At 38.4% G+C, this 19,125-nt stretch overlaps 1 protein-coding gene across 3 annotated transcripts in view; it reads right to left on the minus strand.

Annotated features, from left to right (window-relative positions):
* Nucleotides 1–4,761: 4,761 nt before the first annotated feature.
* veph1 (ventricular zone expressed PH domain-containing 1) overlaps nucleotides 4,762–19,125 on the minus strand; it is a 102,258-nt gene continuing 87,894 nt past the window's right edge. For 2 of the 3 annotated variants that reach the window (XM_088078780.1, XM_088078779.1), the window contains exons 13-15: nucleotides 18,774–18,910; nucleotides 14,691–14,744; nucleotides 4,762–14,283 (exon numbers count right to left, since the gene is read on the minus strand). In XM_088078780.1, coding sequence (XP_087934906.1) covers nucleotides 14,101–14,283; nucleotides 14,691–14,744; nucleotides 18,774–18,910 — 374 coding nt within the window. In that variant the 3' untranslated portion in view covers nucleotides 4,762–14,100. The remainder of the gene's footprint in view (nucleotides 14,284–14,690; nucleotides 14,745–18,773; nucleotides 18,911–19,125) is intronic. The other variant, XM_088078781.1, reaches the window with a different exon arrangement.

The following is a 19,125-nucleotide window of genomic DNA, read 5'->3' on the forward strand; positions in this document are numbered from 1 at the left end:
TTTTTATGACGTGTCAAAATTTGACATTTTCGACATACTATACTATGGCGTTTTTTGCCATTTTTTCAACATGCTAAATTATCATGTTTTTGGCCTTTTTTGGCTTTTATTTCCACTTTGCACACTATGAGACGACTCTGCAAGCTATTATAGGTGGTTTTTAGCCATTTTTATGACGTGTCAAAATTTGACATTTTCGACATACTATACTATGGCGTTTTTTGCCATTTTTCAACATGCTAAATTATGATGTTTTTGGCCTTTTTGGCTTTCATTTCCACTTCTTATGGTATAAAGCGACTCTACAAGCTATTATAGGTGGTTTTAGCCATTTTATGACGTGTCAAAATTTGACATTTTCGACATACTATACTATGGCGTTTTTTGCCATTTTTTCAACATGCTAAATTCTGATGTTTTTGATCTTTTTTGGCTTTTATTTCCACTAAGTATGGTATAACGCGACTCTACGAGCTAGGATAGGTGGGTTTTAGCTATTTTTATGACGTGTCAAAATTTGACATTTTCGACATACTATACTATGGCGTTTTTTGCCATTTTTTCAACATGCTAAATTCTGATGTTTTTGACCTTTTTTGGCTTTTATTTCCACTTCTTATGGTATAACGCGACTCTACGAGCTATGATAGGTGGGTTTTAGCCATTTTTATGACGTGTCAAAATTTGACATTTTCGACATACTATACTATGGCGTTTTTTGCCATTTTTTCAACATGCTAAATTATCATGTTTTTGACCTTTTTTGGCTTTTATTTTCACTTCTTATGGTATAACGCGACTCTACGAACTAGGATAGGTGGGCTTTAGCCATTTTTATGACGTGTCAAAATTTGACATTTTCGACATACTATACTATGGCGTTTTTTGCCATTTTTTCAACATGCTAAATTCCGATGTTTTTGGCCTTTTTTGGCTTTTATTTGCACTTCTTATGGTATAACGCGACTCTACAAGATATTATTGGTGGATTTTAGCCATTTTTATGACGTGTCAAAATTTGACATTTTCGACATACTATACTATGGCGTTTTTTGCCATTTTTTCAACATGCTAAATTATGATGTTTTTGACCTTTTTTGGCTTTTATTTCCACTAAGTATGGTATACTTGTGACTCTCTGAGCTATGATAGGTGGTTTTTAGCCATTTTTATGACGTGTCAAAATTTGACATTTTCGACATACTATACTATGGCGTTTTTTGCCATTTTTTCAACATGCTAAATTATGATGTTTTGGGCCTGTTTTGGCTTTTATTTCCACTTTGCACACTATCACACGACTCTGCAAGCTATTATAGGTGGTTTTTAGCCATTTTTATGACGTGTCAAAATTTGACATTTTCGACATACTATACTATGGCGTTTTTTTTTGCCATTTTTTCAACATGCTAAATTATGATGTTTTTGACCTTTTTTGGCTTTTATTTCCACTTCTTATGGTATAACGCGACTGTACAAGATATTATAGGTGGGTTTTAGCCATTTTATGACGTGTCAAAATTTGACATTTTCGACATACTATACTATGGCGTTTTGCCATTTTTCAACATGCTAAATTATGATGTTTTTGGCCTTTTTGGCTTTTATTTCCACTTCTTATGGTATACGCGACTCTCTGAGCTATGATAGGTGGGTTTTAGCCATTTTATGACGTGTCAAAATTTGACATTTTCGACATACTATACTATGGCGTTTTTTGCCATTTTTTTCAACATGCTAAATTATGATGTTTTTGACCTTTTTTGGCTTTTATTTCCACTTCTTATGGTATAACGCGACTCTAGGAGCTATGATAGGTGGGTTTTAGCCATTTTTATGACGTGTCAAAATTTGACATTTTCGACATACTATACTATGGCGTTTTTTGCCATTTTTTTCAACATGCTAAATTATGATGTTTTTGACCTTTTTTGGCTTTTATTTCCACTTCTTATGGTATAACGACTCTGCAAGCTATGATAGGTGGTTTTTAGCCATTTTTATGACGTGTCAAAATTTGACATTTTCGACATACTATACTATGGCGTTTTTTGCCATTTTTTCAACATGCTAAATTATGATGTTTTTGACCTTTTTTGGCTTTTATTTCCACTTTGCACACTATCACACGACTCTGCAAGCTATTATAGGTGGTTTTTAGCCATTTTTATGACGTGTCAAAATTTGACATTTTCGACATACTATACTATGGCGTTTTTTGCCATTTTTTCAACATGCTAAATTATGATGTTTTGGGCCTGTTTTGGCTTTTATTTCCACTTTGCACACTATGAGGCGACTCTGCAAGCTATTATAGGTGGTTTTAGCCATTTTTATGGCGTGTCAAAATTTGACATTTTCGACATACTATACTATGGCGTTTTTGCCATTTTTCAACATGCTAAATTATGATGTTTTTGACCTTTTTTGGCTTTTATTTCCACTAAGTATGGTACTATGAGCGACTCTGCAAGCTATTATAGGTGGTTTTTAGCCATTTTTATGACGTGTCAAAATTTGACATTTTCGACATACTATACTATGGCGTTTTTTGCCATTTTTTCAACATGCTAAATTATGATGTTTTTGGCCTTTTTTGGCTTTCATTTCCACTTCTTATGGTATAAGGCGACTCTACAAGCTATTATAGGTGGTTTTTAGCCATTTTTATGACGTGTCAAAATTTGACATTTTCGACATACTATACTATGGCGTTTTTTGCCATTTTTTCAACATGCTAAATTCTGATGTTTTTGATTTTTTGGCTTTTATTTCCACTAAGTATGGTATAAGCGACTCTACGAGCTAGGATAGGTGGGTTTTAGCTATTTTTATGACGTGTCAAAATTTGACATTTTCGACATACTATACTATGGCGTTTTTTGCCATTTTTTCAACATGCTAAATTATGATGTTTTTGACCTTTTTGGCTTTTATTTGCACTTCTTATGGTATATGTGACTCTACAAGATATTATAGGTGGGTTTTAGCCATTTTTATGTGATGTCAAAATTTGACATTTTCGACATACTATACTATGGCGTTTTTGCCATTTTTCAACATGCTAAATTCCGATGTTTTTGGCCTTTTTTGGCTTTTATTTCCACTTCTTATGGTATAACGCGACTCTACGAGCTATGATAGGTGGGTTTTAGCCATTTTTATGACGTGTCAAAATTTGACATTTTCGACATACTATACTATGGCGTTTTTTGCCATTTTTTCGTCATGCTAAATTATGATTATTATGATTTTTACACATCATAAAAATGGCTAAAAACCACCTATCATAGCTTGTGAGAGCAGATTATATAAATAATAAAGAAAGTGAAAAATTAAAACAAAGTGATCTGCATAATTTGATCATATAAAGTGTTAAAGCCAAAAAAAATAATTTAATTGATAATATGTCAAAAAATAACATAGTCCTGTACAAGCTATTTTTCGGTGGTTTTCAGCCATGTTCATGACATGTCAAAATTTGACATTTTACATACAATAATATGGCGTTTTTTTCCCATCTTTTCAACATGCTAAATTATGATGTTTTTGGCCTTTTTTGGCTCTCATTTCCACTCTGTAAGGTATAATGTGACACTACAAGGTATTATAGGTGGTTTTTAGCTACATTTATGACGTGTCAAAATTTGACATTTTCGACATACTATACTATGGCGTTTTTTGCCATTTTTTGCTCAAATGCTCCAAGAAATGCAGGGATGCTGCATGTGTAACTGATACTCAGGCAGCAGCTGTTGAGATGTGCACACGACCACAACTTATGTCATCTTCTTGGTATGCATATCGTGCTGGAAGGATAACAGCCTCAAATATGCATGCTGTATATGCCACAAATTTGGAAAGGCCTGCCATGAGAGTTATTAAAACAGTGTGCAACCCACAGCACAGTGTCCACCGGGCAGACTAGATGGGGTGTCGAGCATGAGATGACTGCTCAAAAGGCCTACCATCAAAGCAGAGCACCTCATCACGCAAACCTAAAAGTTGAGCAGTGTGGGTTTCTAATTAATACCAGCTTCCCGCACATAGGAGCCTCCCTCGATGGACTCACACTGTGCGACTGCTGTGGGAAAGGCTGCCTGGAAGTCAAGTGTCCTTTTAAATACAGAGCGTGCAGCATCCAGCAGGCCGTTGAAATAAAGGATAAAGAATTCTGCCTCGAGTTGTCCAATGATGAGGTTCGACTCAAGAAAACACATTGTTTCCTTTCTCAGAGGAGTGATAAATAGTTGATGGAAAGAACATTTGCAGTTATTTTGATAAAGTTCTCTTTTACAGTTTATAAATGGACAAATGTACTTGTGTCAGCTGCGCTTATGTTAAATGTGTTACTTTAATGTCTGGACTGTACATTGAACAATGTTTGTTTTGGCCTGATTTTCAGACAAAACAGAGCAGCTTGCTAATCAGGAAATTTATGCACATTCTTCAGTTTTTGCTGACACACCAAATGAAAAAATAATTAATCAAATATAGTATAAATAGATCTATAATTAAAATTGTTTGTTTAAGCCATTCTGAAATGTATGCATATAGTTAAACTGTTAATATGTAACCTAACTATTGTTTCACTGAGAAAGCCTACTGTGACAATTATATTGTTTACAATTAATGCTTGAAAAGTGTCATGTTGCAAGGAAAGACAGGTATTCATTGTATTTTAAAAAATATGTTTTATTAAACCATTTTTTGAAATTTCATATTGTGCAGTCTGATTTCATTTGAAGCATTAATGTGTACAAAAGGTCACGGACAAAACTGATGCTACCAACAATCGAACAACCAGTAGTGCGATACCTTGAATTTCAGCCATCTATAAAATAAAACTTAAAAATATGTAAAGTGTCATCATTTCTGTATTCATAAGCTTCTCAGGTCTTACTGTTGAGACATTACACGTCTAGTATTGACCGTGAATCTCAACGTCACACATACAGATCTTTATATTGTTTAAAATTTGTTAAAGAAGTAGCTATTGCGATCATATATTGTGGTAATTTGTTGTTTGATGTGTGCAATTAGAAAAACGCTATTTTGAAAACAATTTTAATTATAGAACAGTAAAGTTGCATACATTTTAAAGCAATTTGGGGATATAGGAGCTGGCTAAAACAATCTATTTACAATACAGGACAGTACTCACAATGTTTACATGTAACAAGGGTAACAGTAAAGAATTGTTAAAACACGCTTTTTCTGCCTTTATAGTTTGTATCTCGTTCTTACCGGTGTGCTCGCCATGTCGTGTCCGCGGCCACATCGGTTGCCGTAGTTATGAGCCTGCGTGGAGGAGCTGAGGGGAAGCAGAGAGCTGGGAGGAGGGACATGCGGGCTGTACTCTTTCAATTTCCCTCTCTTCAGAGTTACCAACTGCAGCTTTAAGGAAACAAAATATCAGACTTGTAATCAGAAGTAGTATCCTCAGAGTTACAAAAGCACTAAACAAGCAAAAATAGACTTAACTTGCCTCATTAGCAGGGGTGGACGGGTGGCTCCTCTTGGCTATCAAGGTGACCAGCATGATGTTTTGTTTTCTTAATCTCCAGAAAAATATGTCATTATCTCCACAAAACGGGCTTCTTTTCCCCGAGATAATGAGAAAAATTATATGTCGTTATCACAAGAAAATGAAGAAAATAAAAAGTCTGGAAACATGTCCTTTTAGGGCATCTGTAGTGCTATACTGAGGGGTTTTGTTATTATTTTTGAAGACGTGCTATACTATGGCATTTTTTCATCATTCTTGAACATGTGATAACATGTAGTTTTTTGATAATTTTTGACAACATGCTATACTGACTTTTTTCCACCATTTTTTAGGATGTTAAACTATGATGTTTTTTCATAATTTTTGACCACATGGTATATAAAAAGACCACATAATGCATAGTATGTTGTTCAAAATAGCCTAAAAAAGTCATGGTATAATATGTTGTCCAAAATCATATAAAATTAAACCATATTTGTTGTCCAAAATGGCATAAAAAAATCATAGCATGATATGTTGCCCAAAATTAAACAAAAAAATTCACATAACTGTGTGTCATCCAAAATAGCATAAAAAAATTAAATGTATAGTATGTCGTCCAAAGTGGCATTAATGTCATGGCATAGCATGTAGTCTAAAATGGCATAAACAAATCATATAGCATAACATTCAAAATAGCACAAAAAAGTCATTGTATAGTGTGTTGTTAAAATGGCATAAAAATGTAGCAGTATTGTATGTCGTCCAAAATACCATTAAAAAATGTGATATTATAGTATGTTGTCCAAAATGGCATAAAAAATCATGGTATATGTTCTCCCAAATGGCAACTAAAAGACACGTTATTGCATGTGTTCAAAACATAAAAAAGTCATAGTTTTGTTCAAAATACCATTTAACAATTGTGGAATATTATGATGTCCAAGCATGGCACAGAATATGCATTAATAATTCACAATATAGTACACCATAACAAATTTCATATGACTGCATGGCATAAAAATGTAATTGTAAAATATGTACAAATATCATAATAGAGCAGAGGGTGTACTTTGACAGCCCCCCAACCCTACAAATGTTAAATAGTTGATTATGGCCCTGGTATGAACATGAAGACAACTGTCAAAAAGAATTCGTAGTGAAAAACTAATTTGTTGGATTCAAATGCTCAAGCTAAAACTCAGACAACTCAGAGAGGTTCAGTACATTTTGCTGTTAAAAGTGCAGAAATGAAAAACTTGCCCATAATCAAATCATACACTTATACAATCCCTACTTATTGCCAAAAGGTCCATAACACTTCACACTGAGTCATCCTCTAAATCTTGTGGTTGAGCTGATCCACTTTTTTCTCCCTTCCTTTGCAACTAATCTGTCTCTTGGAGTGCTTTTGAATGCTTGAAATGGGAACATAATGGCAGTTTGGGAATGTCAAGTAATCGGCTCTGCCAGCCCCAGTTCAGCTGATGTGTGAAACTGGTTTCTGGATCACAACCATCATGACAGACTGACTGTGGGAGAGAGATTCAATCTGAAGAGTTTATAGTCGAAGAAAGCTTTTTGGATTGCAGGGACAGCACCAAGCTACACGCACGGAGGAAGGAATGCTTTGGTTTAAGCGGTAGGCATGTGGAATAATTTTAGTATACTGCTGCCAGTGTTTGTGTGTTAGTGTTTCAGGAGAGCACCGAAGAAACACACTGAAGCTTTTGGCCACAGGATTTCTTTCACAGTGGGCAAGGCTCAGTGAGTCAACCTAGTAAGTGAACTGGACAAATTAGCTAAAGCTGGTCTTGCACAGAGACAGTCCCTACTCTGTTCAAATCAGTTTGCCCATTTCTTCTTGTGAAGATCCAGGAAACCATTATTCAATTTTTTCAATTATTTTATTTGTATCTCTTTCTTTAACTTCAAGTATCCAATCAAACCCAGGTGTGGGAAGATGGAGAAACTTAAGAGATTTAACTTGTGAAGATTCATTGTACAATTCTGTCACGAAAAAAAAAGTCTATCAGACATGCAAAAGGTTCAACAAGCAAATGCACAATACCTGTTTAATTGTAAATAAAATACAGCATTCTGTTGTTTGCAGTATTAATTCATAGTGATATAAAAACAATGGAAGAGGACGACAGAAGCAACATTCTTTGTCCAGACATCATTGAAGTGTTAAAACAGCGCTTGTAAAAAATAAATATTAACCTTATATCAAAAATCAAACATGAAATCAAAATGTAATGACACTCTAAAGTAAAAAAAAAAAACAACCTTTCCTATGATTCTTTACACAAGGCTGATATTTATGCTGAAAATGTTTTTATACAATCAGAAACTTAAATACTCATCCTTTTCACATATTCAGTGTATGTTTGTTAAAATCTACAGCACTGCTTCCACTTTCTAAACTGTTAATGTAATCTCATTGTGCTTTAAAGTAGTGAAAATAACAGCTCACTTCTCTCTAGTGTGAGATGACAGACAGACAGACAGACAGACAGACAGACAGACAGATAGATAGATAGATAGATAGACAGATAGATAGATAGATAGGTGCTACAGTATCTATCCTCCAGTCTATTTACACAGCTGCCTACAAATGTATTTCATTAAGAGAAAAGTACCCTAAAACAATCCCTTATTTTGGCTGTGAATGCCGGAGGCTTGGAAACTAGACCCACATGGCAGCGTGACGGCAGAGAGAGTTCACATTGTTAGTTTGACACAACTTTGACATTCATAAGATCAGACATTCACTTCAAACACCAAGAAATCAACACTGCAACTGAAAAAGGGTAAAGTTAGCTTCATGGTACATTTAGAGAGGAGGCTAGAAGACGCTCTGAACTTCACTTAGGGGTAGCTGTAGATTTAATATTTGCTTTCCAGCACATATGGTCAAGTGTATGTGTGTGTGTGTAGCATAGGTTAGCTTGCATACTTTTTGTTTCAATCCATATAGGTGTGGGTTTCCATAAGACAAATGCAAGACACGAAAGTTTGTTTGCTTTCAGACAAATGATAATGGATAAAACTGGGGGCAGCTATGTATCTATCTATCTTCAGTCACTACCCAAAGCTCGTGACAATAGGTGAGGGTAGGAATGACGATCGATCGGTAAATCGAAAGCTTTGCCTTTCGGCTCAGCGCCCTCTTCACCACGACAGATCGGCGCAGAGTCCGCATCACTGCAGATGCTGCACTGATCCACCTGTCGATCTCCTGCTCCATCCTTCCCTCACTCGTGAACAAGACCCCAAGGTACTTAAACGCCTCCACTTGGGGCAGGATCTCTTCCCCGATCTGGAAGGGCACTCCATCCTTTTCCAGCTGAGAACCATGGCCTCGGATTTGGAAGTGCTGATTCTCATCCCGGTCGCTTCACACTCGGCTGTGAATCGATCCAGTGAGAGCTGAAGGTCACGGCCTGATGAAGCCAACGGGAACACATCATCTGCAAAAAGCAACGACCTAATGTTGAGGTCACCAAACCGGACCCCCTCAACGCCCTGGCTGCGCCTAGAAATTCTGTCCATGAAAGTTATGAACAGACAAAGGGCAGCCCTGGTGGAGTCCAACCCTCACTGGAAATGAGTCAGATTACTGCCAACAATGTGGACCAAGCTCTGGCACCGGTCGTACAGGGAATGGACGGCCCGTATCAGGGGGTCCGATACCCCATACTCCCGGAGAACCCCCCACAGGACTCCCCGGGGGACACGGTCGAATGCCTTCTCCAAGTCCACAAAGCACATGTGGACTGGTTGGGCAAACTCCCATGTGCCCTCAAGGATCCTGCCAAGGGTCCAGAGCTGGTCCACAGTTCCACAACCAGAACGAAAAACGCATTTCTCCTCCTGAATCCGAGGTTCCACTATTCCACAGACCCTCCTCTCCAGTACCCCTGAATAGACCTTACCAGGGAGGCTGAAGAGTGTGATCCCCCTATAGTAGGAATACACCCTCCGGTCCCCCAAGTGCACACATGGACACCCTTATGCCTGAATATAGTGTTTGTTATGGACAATCTGTGGCGAGCACACAAGTCCAATAACAAAACACCACTCGGGTTCAGACCAGGGGGGCCGTTCCTCCCTATCACGCCCCTCCAGGTCTCACTGTCGTTGCTAACGTGAGCATTGAAGTCCCCCAGCAGAATGAGGGAATCCCCAGAAGGTACACTCTCCAGCACCTCCTCCAAGGACTCCAAAAAGTGTGGATACTCTGAGCTGCCGTTTGGACCATAGGCACAAACAGCAGTCAGGATCTGCCCCCCCCCCACCCAAAGGCAGAGGGAGGCTTCCCTCTCGTCCACCAGGGTAAAACAACAACAAATCCAACATACACGCACCGAGCCAGGGGGCAATAAGTATTGCCACCCCTGCCTGGGCCTCTCACCAGTGGCAAGTCCAGAGTGGAAGAGAGTCCAACCCCTCTCGAGGAGCCCATGCTATGTGTTGAGGTGAGGCCAACTACATCTAGTTGCAACTTCTCAACCTTGCGCACCAGCTCAGGCTCCTTCCCCACCAGGGAGGTGACATTCCACGTCTCTAGAGCTAGCTTCTGCAGCCGAGGTCCCCACCTTCGACTGCCGCCCAACTCACATCACACCAGACGTGATTGACGTTGAGGTATTTCAGTCTGGACCAAAGAAGTGTCCACCAAAAGATAGACTGATGTTGCCATCTCTAGAGCCAGGCCACTAGCAATTCAAAAAAAAAATGTTAAAAAGATGTTACATTTTAGAAAAACATCTGTTGCAGTTATTGTGGGTTTCCCCCTGACATTGGGGTGCATTGCCAGCTATGTGGGTCATAAATCTAACAGAAAAAAAAGAAGGAAGGAGAGAATCAAAATATGAAGGAGAGGCATGATGTGAATAATGTCATGTGCAAGCAGATGCAGGTCAGCTCTGCTGGGGGGGGGGCAGCAAAAACTACAAACAGTGGTAACCTGACCCTGTGGGAAAGGCAGTGTTATGACTGCTTGTACACAGCTAACAGAGTTTTAGCTGAAGGACAAAATACGACCACAGAGAATGTGCTTGTCTGTTACACAAGTTAAGATTAAGGCCACCTTAAAATACTGCCAACATAGCATTTTACATATTTAACCAAAAGCATTTGACCAAAGAGGAGAGCAATGCTTCCACCTGTGGGCAGACACATGCTTCACATGTGGATCCAGATAAAGATCAGAATCAGACATCATACAAAATAATTGATTTTCCACGGCTAACCATGAAAGTTTGTCTGGTGCAGGCAGTTCAGAGCTTAACTGGGTCAACATGTTTGTCATCTGCATTGTGGTAAGAGAGTTTATAGCGCTCCACATACACATGTACTTCCACAGGCTGCAATTTTTCAGCTGGAAAGTTGTAAAAAGGTAAAGACTGAGACTGTTTCAGCCTACTGAAATTAGAGGAAAAATCAGAGCTCAAAAGTTAACAGTCAGATGCTCATATCCACTTCACCCAACCACACAGTTTAAACCAAGACCACAAAACACACAAGCTTTCGACCTTTGATCTCTGGAAAGGGCCTGATTTCAAATTATGGGGATTGAGATTGCTGCATATCGCCTTCAGTCTCTTGCTGTCTAAACAAAAACCTTCACTGAATCGTCGATCGAAATTAAATCAGTATGACTGAACTGGCACTGTCTCTAAATCCACAAGGAAACCACTAATTCACTTCATTGTTTTCTTAGAAACCTGCGGTCCAAACTCCACTGTTAAGCAACAGTTGAGTTGACACCGCTCCTCGTAAAACATAGAGTGAATTGTTGCAGACGTTTCTTGTTCGGAAAGCCAAAAATAGCCTGCACCATAAGATTGCAAAAGAACAGAAATCTGAACGCTGCTCTAAGTCTTCGGGGACTTGCTCAACAAGTTCCTTTAGTACAAGAGCAGAAACAGAAAATTGGGTCAAAATGTTTTCTTCATCAAGGTGTTCTTACATGTTAGATGAAACATTTCTGATTTTTAAAAAGCTCAACTTGAGCTGTTGCCCACTGACTGGGGTAAAACTGTTGTTAATGATAAAAATATAGCATAAATCAAAAATACAAAAAACAAACATGAGAGAAATTATTTCAAAACACTGGATTGAATATATATACATACATATTTCACAAGGAATAGTTCCACATTTTCTGCTGTCTTGTTTATGATGATGATGAGAGGATCAATATTACTGTCACGTCTGTGCAGCTATCAGCATATCTTAGCATAAAGGCTGGAGACAGGGAGCTTGTCTGGCTCTGTCCAAAGGTAAAGATGTTTTGGGAGGCTTTCACATGAGTGACCTGGGCCTGGATCCAAGTACATGAGACAACAGAGTCCAGTTCGTTCAATTAGTGCAAACACTGTGTACCACACCCAGGCCTGAGTCCACTTGAATATGTGATCTGGAGGACATTTCATGTGTATTCAGGAACAGTTCGCATCAGAAGTTAAAACAACCGTACCAAAACACAAAAGTGGACTGCTGTCTAACATGAGTTGCGGCTGGCGAGTTCTACAATTCTACAATTTCATTTAGCAGACGCTTTTATCCAAAGCGACGTACAACACAAGCAAGAATTTAGACTTAAGGAAAAAACCCTTAGTAAGTGCAAAAAGTGCTTCAGGTGTGATTGGTCACAGGTATTGCCGTCTAGTGGCAGTGCCGCACCCCCCCCCCTTTTTTTTTTTTGGAAACCAAAGTAATAACCACTAGCGATCTCAGCATCTGAGATTCAGCAATCTCAGTATCACTACTTACGATGACAATCAACATACAACATCACACAACTTTGTCAGTGCTAGATAATCATTAAGTGCTGGGTTTTGGACCATCTGACTTACTCTACCCCAAAGGGCAAAGAGGAGAAGAGTCAGGTTAAGTTGCAGTTAAGAGTTAAGTTGCAGAGGCATTTCTCAATCCCTCCTCAAAATCTGTGTATGCGCTCTGCATGTGATAAAATAGGAAGGTGGGTGAAAGGATCCGTCTTGACACTGACTCCAAAATATAAACAATAGCAGGCATAATATGAAGGTCAACTCCATTGTATGGGCCTGAAATCTTGCAGTTGGTGCACTTTTCAACACTGTAGCAACAACATAAACAAATGCCGTGTAGATGATTGCTCAAGTACACTCTGGTACTGAACAAAATTACAAAGTGAAAGCTGAGTGGAGTGGAAGTGTGTGTGTGTGTGTGTGTGTGTGTGTTCTGGAGACAACTATAGTAGTGGGAACTACCACAGAAGTGGTTTTGAGTATTTTTCTAAGTGATTATACATTTGTCTGTCTGTTTGCAGAGAAGTTTTGTCACTGTAATAGTGTTACAAAAACATGCAAGATGCAGTCAAGAATCTTTACAGGTGTGTTGTTGAGATCCCAATAAAGGCTGTGGTTCAAGCAAGGATGGTGGAAATAGGGGGGTAGGAAGATAGAAGGGGGCATTGCCCCCCCAACGTTTAGATGGTCGCAAGATGGTCTCTAGTTTCACTTTGTTTTTTGTACAGATTAAACAAAATCATTGTAAGTTGTTGATTGGTATACTTTAGAGGTGATGGTATGACAATTTGTTTTTTACCTTAAGACAGAGCTAGATGTGCTTTTCTCCGTTTCTAGCCTTTATGCTTAGCTAAGCTAACCGACATGTTTGTACAGTAAATATGAAGCTGAAGCCAACAGAGTGTGCTATGGATTTTCTCATCTAATTTTTGGCAAAAAAGTGAAGAAACATAATTCCCAAAATGTTGAACTATTTTTCTAAGACTACATCATACTCTCTATCACACAGACACAGACACAGACACACACACACACACACACACACACACACACACACACACACACACACACACACACACACACACACACACACACACACACACACACACACACACACACACACACACACACACACACACACACACACTACCAGGATTGAATGCCCTTCCCATCTGCTGTCCATTAGGCTCCTCTTCATCCTTCCTGCTTTCAAGAGAATCTGTTCAGTCTCATTATTGCTTCAAGTCCTTATGAGGTCTGTGCTCCTATGAAGTCTTTATTGCTAAATACTACTCTGGCCTCATATTCATCTCAATCATCATGGGTCATTACACTCACAAATCCCACATTTCCACAGATGCTGGGTTTTTTTTGGGTTGCTGAAACTCGCAGTCGTATCTGGCCACGAGCAGAGGAAGCTGAAATGTCCTCACTGTGTGATACAGTCAGGTGAAGATCATGTGTGACTTTAATCCTTAACACTTATGTACTGTAACATATATTTGTCACGAGTTCATGGTGTAACAGTAAGCTTTGAAAATGTAACCATTCTGATTGGATACATATAGTCTGTTATTGCTGGTTTATTTAAAGTATTAAAAAATCCTGCATACGTTTGTTTGTTTTGATAGGTGTTATATACAAATAATTACAGAAATAAAGTTATGCTACTGGCAGTGGATGTTGTGTGTTTTTGTGTACAGCTGAACAAATATTACTCAGCGTTTGTTTGTTTATGTATGAGTTTGTATGCGTGGTCCTTACTGTCAGTAGTCTGTACAGAGTACGTCCTCTTCTGTGTTACTGTTGCTCTTACAGGTACGTGGTAGCCTCTCTGTTCTCTCTCTCTCTGGCCTGGGCCACGGCCACGTTGATGCACTGCAGCCACTCCTCAGCATGCTTCTCATCCTGAGCTTTCAGCACGTAGGTCTTACTGTCAGTGAAGATCTCGAAAGCCCGCGGCAGCCCCCTATCACGCCGTTTCTTGGCTACCACCTATGGAGAAAAATAAGAAAGATGAGAAGAAGAAGATGCCAAACTCAGACTTCTGCCTCTGGCAAGCGATGCTGCTGTGTTTTTTGAAGCCGATGTGTTTTGCTTTTATGTAGCTCCCTTCTTTCTAACTAATTTATGTTTTCATTGTCCAGCTGTAGCAGTATTTGGGAATGTAATCTGCCTTCTTAAATTACAGAAATTGAAAGAAGAGGATTTAAAGCATCCACAGAGCACACTGTAATCTAATCTATAATCTAAGATGATATTATATGTAACCTACTTTAAAAGTAAAACCACAGCCACGAGACCAGGTAAACCACTCTTTATTCAAAAACATGAAATCAATGGTGAAGATGAAAAGTTTTGGGAGCAGTTTCTTGAGGGATGATCACAATGTAATTCCTCACCTTGACACTTTGCACCTTGCTCAGCTCAATTGGGATGTCATCCAGCTCATCTTTCTGTGGGGAGGACAGATAATGAAAGGTATAAAAATAAAAATAAAACCACACAATTCTTCATTTTCCCAAAGCCTTTGTGTAGTTCATGGATGCTCCATATCATGTGGAGATGAACAGCATGTGAGTGAATGCAGGCTCAGGAAAAGAGATCTTAATAAAAAAGCAAATGCTTTGTGCATTTGTTCTTGGTGAATGCTGTAATCAAGTCTTTTTATTTAACTAAAGATAACGACACCATTCTGTGGTGTTTTTAAACTCAATGTTGCCAAAGTAAAATTATATCAGTGTTAGATATAATATTACTGGATTGCTTTTACTTATGCATAAACATGTATGCATCATTTTATTGCTATTGTCATTGGTTGAGATGGAGAACACTGTATCTACTTTACATACTGTTTTTTAAAATCCTATATAATGTATCGTATTTTATAAAATTATTTTATGTTTTGTTGATCCTCTAAAAAACTAGAAACTATAGCTGTAAGTTGGTGGAATAAAAAGTACAAACAAAGTTTTTAAAAAAGTACAATACCCTCTGTCAGAAATAGATTTAAATTTACTTTTAAGCCAAATTTTTTACAATTAACTTCTTAAACTCTGGCCATTTTAAACTGTGTATTTTAACCAGACCACAGATTTTAGTCACTGGAGCTGGACAACAGGCTCAGCTCCTAGTGATGTAATTTTTGTTTAAACAAACCTTTCGTCATTTAAGCTTGTTCATTTTAAACATATCAATAGGTGTTGTTGCCACAATGTCAGATGTAGTCGTATCATTTCAGCATCACAATAATGTGTCACAGTGTTGTTTCCAGTGTGTGCTACCTCAGAGCAAACCACCCACAGGATGAACAATTACACTTTGTTCTGCTGCTTTTCCAAGACAGGAAATGAAATCCTCCAGAACTGCTGCACAGCACATCTAGGTTCTTATGAATGTGTGTATTTGTGAACATGAGGAGGTGTAGTTGTGTGTGTATTGCACCACAGCCATGTCCCCTTATTCCATCATTCGCTATGTGGTTATAACCACATAGCAAGACCTGTGGCAACTTTCCACATCCTGTCTATCTAGTGTCTGTGTGTGTGTGTGTGTGTGTATGTGTGTGTTCACAGTTTTACCTCCCGGCTGGCTGTGCTGTGGGTCTGATGTGTCCCACAGAATATTCATGTCAGTGGATTCATGTAGTGATTCAAATAGACGCATGACGCTAAAATGATGAATCATAATACTAACCAAACACACTGCATTAACCTTTTTTTTGTTAGTGCTTTGTACCTTTAATGTGTAACTAATTAATTATTTCCTTGCATTTGACAGCTTGCATTTTAGTATAATGGTGCTGGTATGAAATGAAAAACTTGACATCCTTTGGATTGCAAAAAATATTCAAGGTGTCCAAAGAGATTAATGTAATTTTGTCTGTATTTATTGAGATGGCAATTTAAAAAAATAATAATATTATGATACAATTATATCATTATTCATATTTGTTTTCTTCGAGAAGTTATTTTTTTCAGACTGGCAGTGACACTCACAACACTACAACTATACAACTATGATGCTGAACAGAACCATTCTGTAAGCTGTCCAAATCATCTTTTTTCGCAATGTGCATGTTTGCCTTTTTTTCATGTTTGCCTTTTTTTTTCTCTTCTGCTCATATTTTCAGACAAAACAAATCATCCTGTAAATAAATGATAAGCTGGATTTGGAGCATCTCAGAGTAAGTGAGTTCACCATAACTAAGCAATGAGCGTTTAATCAGTTGAACTTTAACAAAAATATGACAAGATTTAGTAATATTATTAATATTAATAATAACTTAGATTTATATAGTGCCTTCAAGAAACCCAAAGACACAAGAAATATTCACAGTAATGGATTACTTAATGCAAGCCAGTTTTAGGTGTATTAACAGTAAAATAAACAGAAACTAATGGCTGCCTGTAGCAGAAACAATAAAAAATAATGCTTCCTTTATGTCATATTGATAAGAAACACAATGTCCAAGGTTCTGTCAGATAAAACTGGATAAGGTGTACATATTCATTTCCTCTCTTTGTCTCTATCTTCCTTTGTATTCCTACATGACGACTTGTGAAATTGAAGTCGAGACCTGTCTTTGGTTTTCCATCACTCTCTGTCTGGTCCAAATCAAATGAATACTTTATCCACAAAATAATCATTTGTGGATCACTTACTTCCCCCGGTGTTACACTGAATTTGTGTTTATCTCACATGCCTGCAAAGTGAATAAGGATTCCAAACTACAAAGTTATTGATGGAGGGAGTCGCATTTAACAGCAAAACTAAGTTCACAAATGTACACTCAACTCATGCACTGTAATTCAAGTCTCATTTATCTAGTCAAATGCACACACTTGCCCAGGCAGGCTACTCTCTCAGGTCTGGGACTGTTCATGCAGAAGTGTTTAAAATAGCAAGGTTTCAGTGAAAATGCATAATGTGTTTGGGTAGTACTGAGCATACGACTGCACGAGTTTTGTGAGAGTTCGTAAACTGATGTTTTGATATTTTGTATTCCTTGTTCACCGTAGAGGAAGGCGAGAAAATATTTTCTTCCCGAATTTGACCTAAGACAGAGTGACTAACTGATATAGAAATGTTCATTTTGTGGGTGAAGCATTCCTTTGAGGAGAAAATACAGCATTTAGTGATGGATAAACCTGGTACTAAGTGACAATATAGAGAAAATAGGTGTTCAATATTCTGTTCAGAATATTTGATGCACTTGGTAAATGCTTGTGGAAATAAATGCATCAATGTAACTACCATTGTGAGATACACTACTTAGCTTTGTGTGGTTTGGGGGAATGTTTTCAAACCTCTCAGTGTGTCAAAGCTACTTGACCAATCAACGTACAGAAAACAACACTTTTTGGATCTTAATCTCACTCCCCATTTGGGAAAAGGTCTTTCACAACATACCAACCACCTCCAGAACATGCTGGCAAAGACGGACCGAGCTCAGAGAACAAAGACGCAAAACCTTTCCAATTTGTGGCTGCTGCAAAACGAGAGGAATCCATTACCATCTGGATAGGAGCACAAAGACTATTGTTAGGAGTTAAAAAAAAAGCTCAACTCTACTTCTGCATTTCAACCAGAGAATACCCCCTCTGTTTCCAGATACTTCTCTGTGATGTCGTGCCTCTCGCTAGTTTTTGGAAAGTGATTGTATAAACATGTCTAAAGATCCAGAGGACACCAGATCCCCTGTTGGCTGTGGAAATTATTTCAATTATAATTAATTGTTTCACTCTCGTAAAAGACTGCCATGAACCCTGATATAAGCACGGATACACACAGGTGTAGTAAAATTTCACAATAAATCTGATTTTCTCACAAACCAAGCTGAAAGACAATATTTTTCTTTTTGTCAGCTGGATAAAATCAAACTTAAACTTATTTTTTAGCAAGCTTTTTTGACCTCTGAACTTCGCAGATTTTTCATTGTACTGCTTTTGCTGTGTTTTGATAAAACAAACTTTCCCTTTGCACAACAGCTCTTATTAGTGACTTCAGCCTTTGTTCGACCTTACAGTAAGTCTTAAGCACACATGGCGAAGTTGGAAGAAAATCTGTGTTGTTGGAACCCGCAGGGAAATCTCCTCACCTTTGCTCAGATGAAAATAGTCTTTTTTTCACTCACACACACTGTACGAGGCAGTACCTCCTGCTCTGTGTTTGCTACTTGTGTGCGTAATGATATCTGTTTTGAGTTAAAGTGGGTGAGAGTGACTCATGTTGCGGCATCATGCTTTGGCCTTGGGAATCCCCCAAGAGTCCTTACTGGGGCCAAAGTTTGTTACAGTCCGATTCACTGGATGCTCCTGAGGGACAGTTGAGCTTATCACGAGATGAGATTTCCACTGTTTCATACTGAGTTTCATCATGATTCAAATGACACGGAACAAGGAAACATTATTGAAGATTTTCTGAGTGAGAGGCAAGAGACAGTGTACATGTGTGAGGAGGCTTCATTTTCAGCGGTTACGTACTGATTTGCCTCTCCGGAAGAGTAGCTGGTTTCCTGCCAAGGTGAAGTAGCGGGTTTTCCAGCGCTTGATGAACTTCCAGCGGACCTGCTTCTCCTTCAGCTTCCCCTCGATGAGAGGCTGTCCCTCCTGGTTCACGACTAGAGGGCCACACAAACACAGATGGTCAGACAGAGAGGGAGAAAGAAACAAAAAAACAGAAAGAAAAAGAGACTAAGAAAAATATACTAATGTGTTTTAAATGTTTTTGCCCATTAACTTTACATTGCAGTTGATGATCAATAGATTGATCTGGAAGTTCTGCCACTATGATGCCTTCATGAACCAAGTTGTGAGAAGGTCTGACATCTAAGGC

Source organism: Plectropomus leopardus, chromosome 6 (assembly GCF_026936395.1).
Source record: "Plectropomus leopardus strain MGB_pleo_1.0 chromosome 6, ASM2693639v1, whole genome shotgun sequence".
NCBI classification, from domain to species: Eukaryota; Metazoa; Chordata; class Actinopteri; order Perciformes; family Serranidae; genus Plectropomus; species Plectropomus leopardus.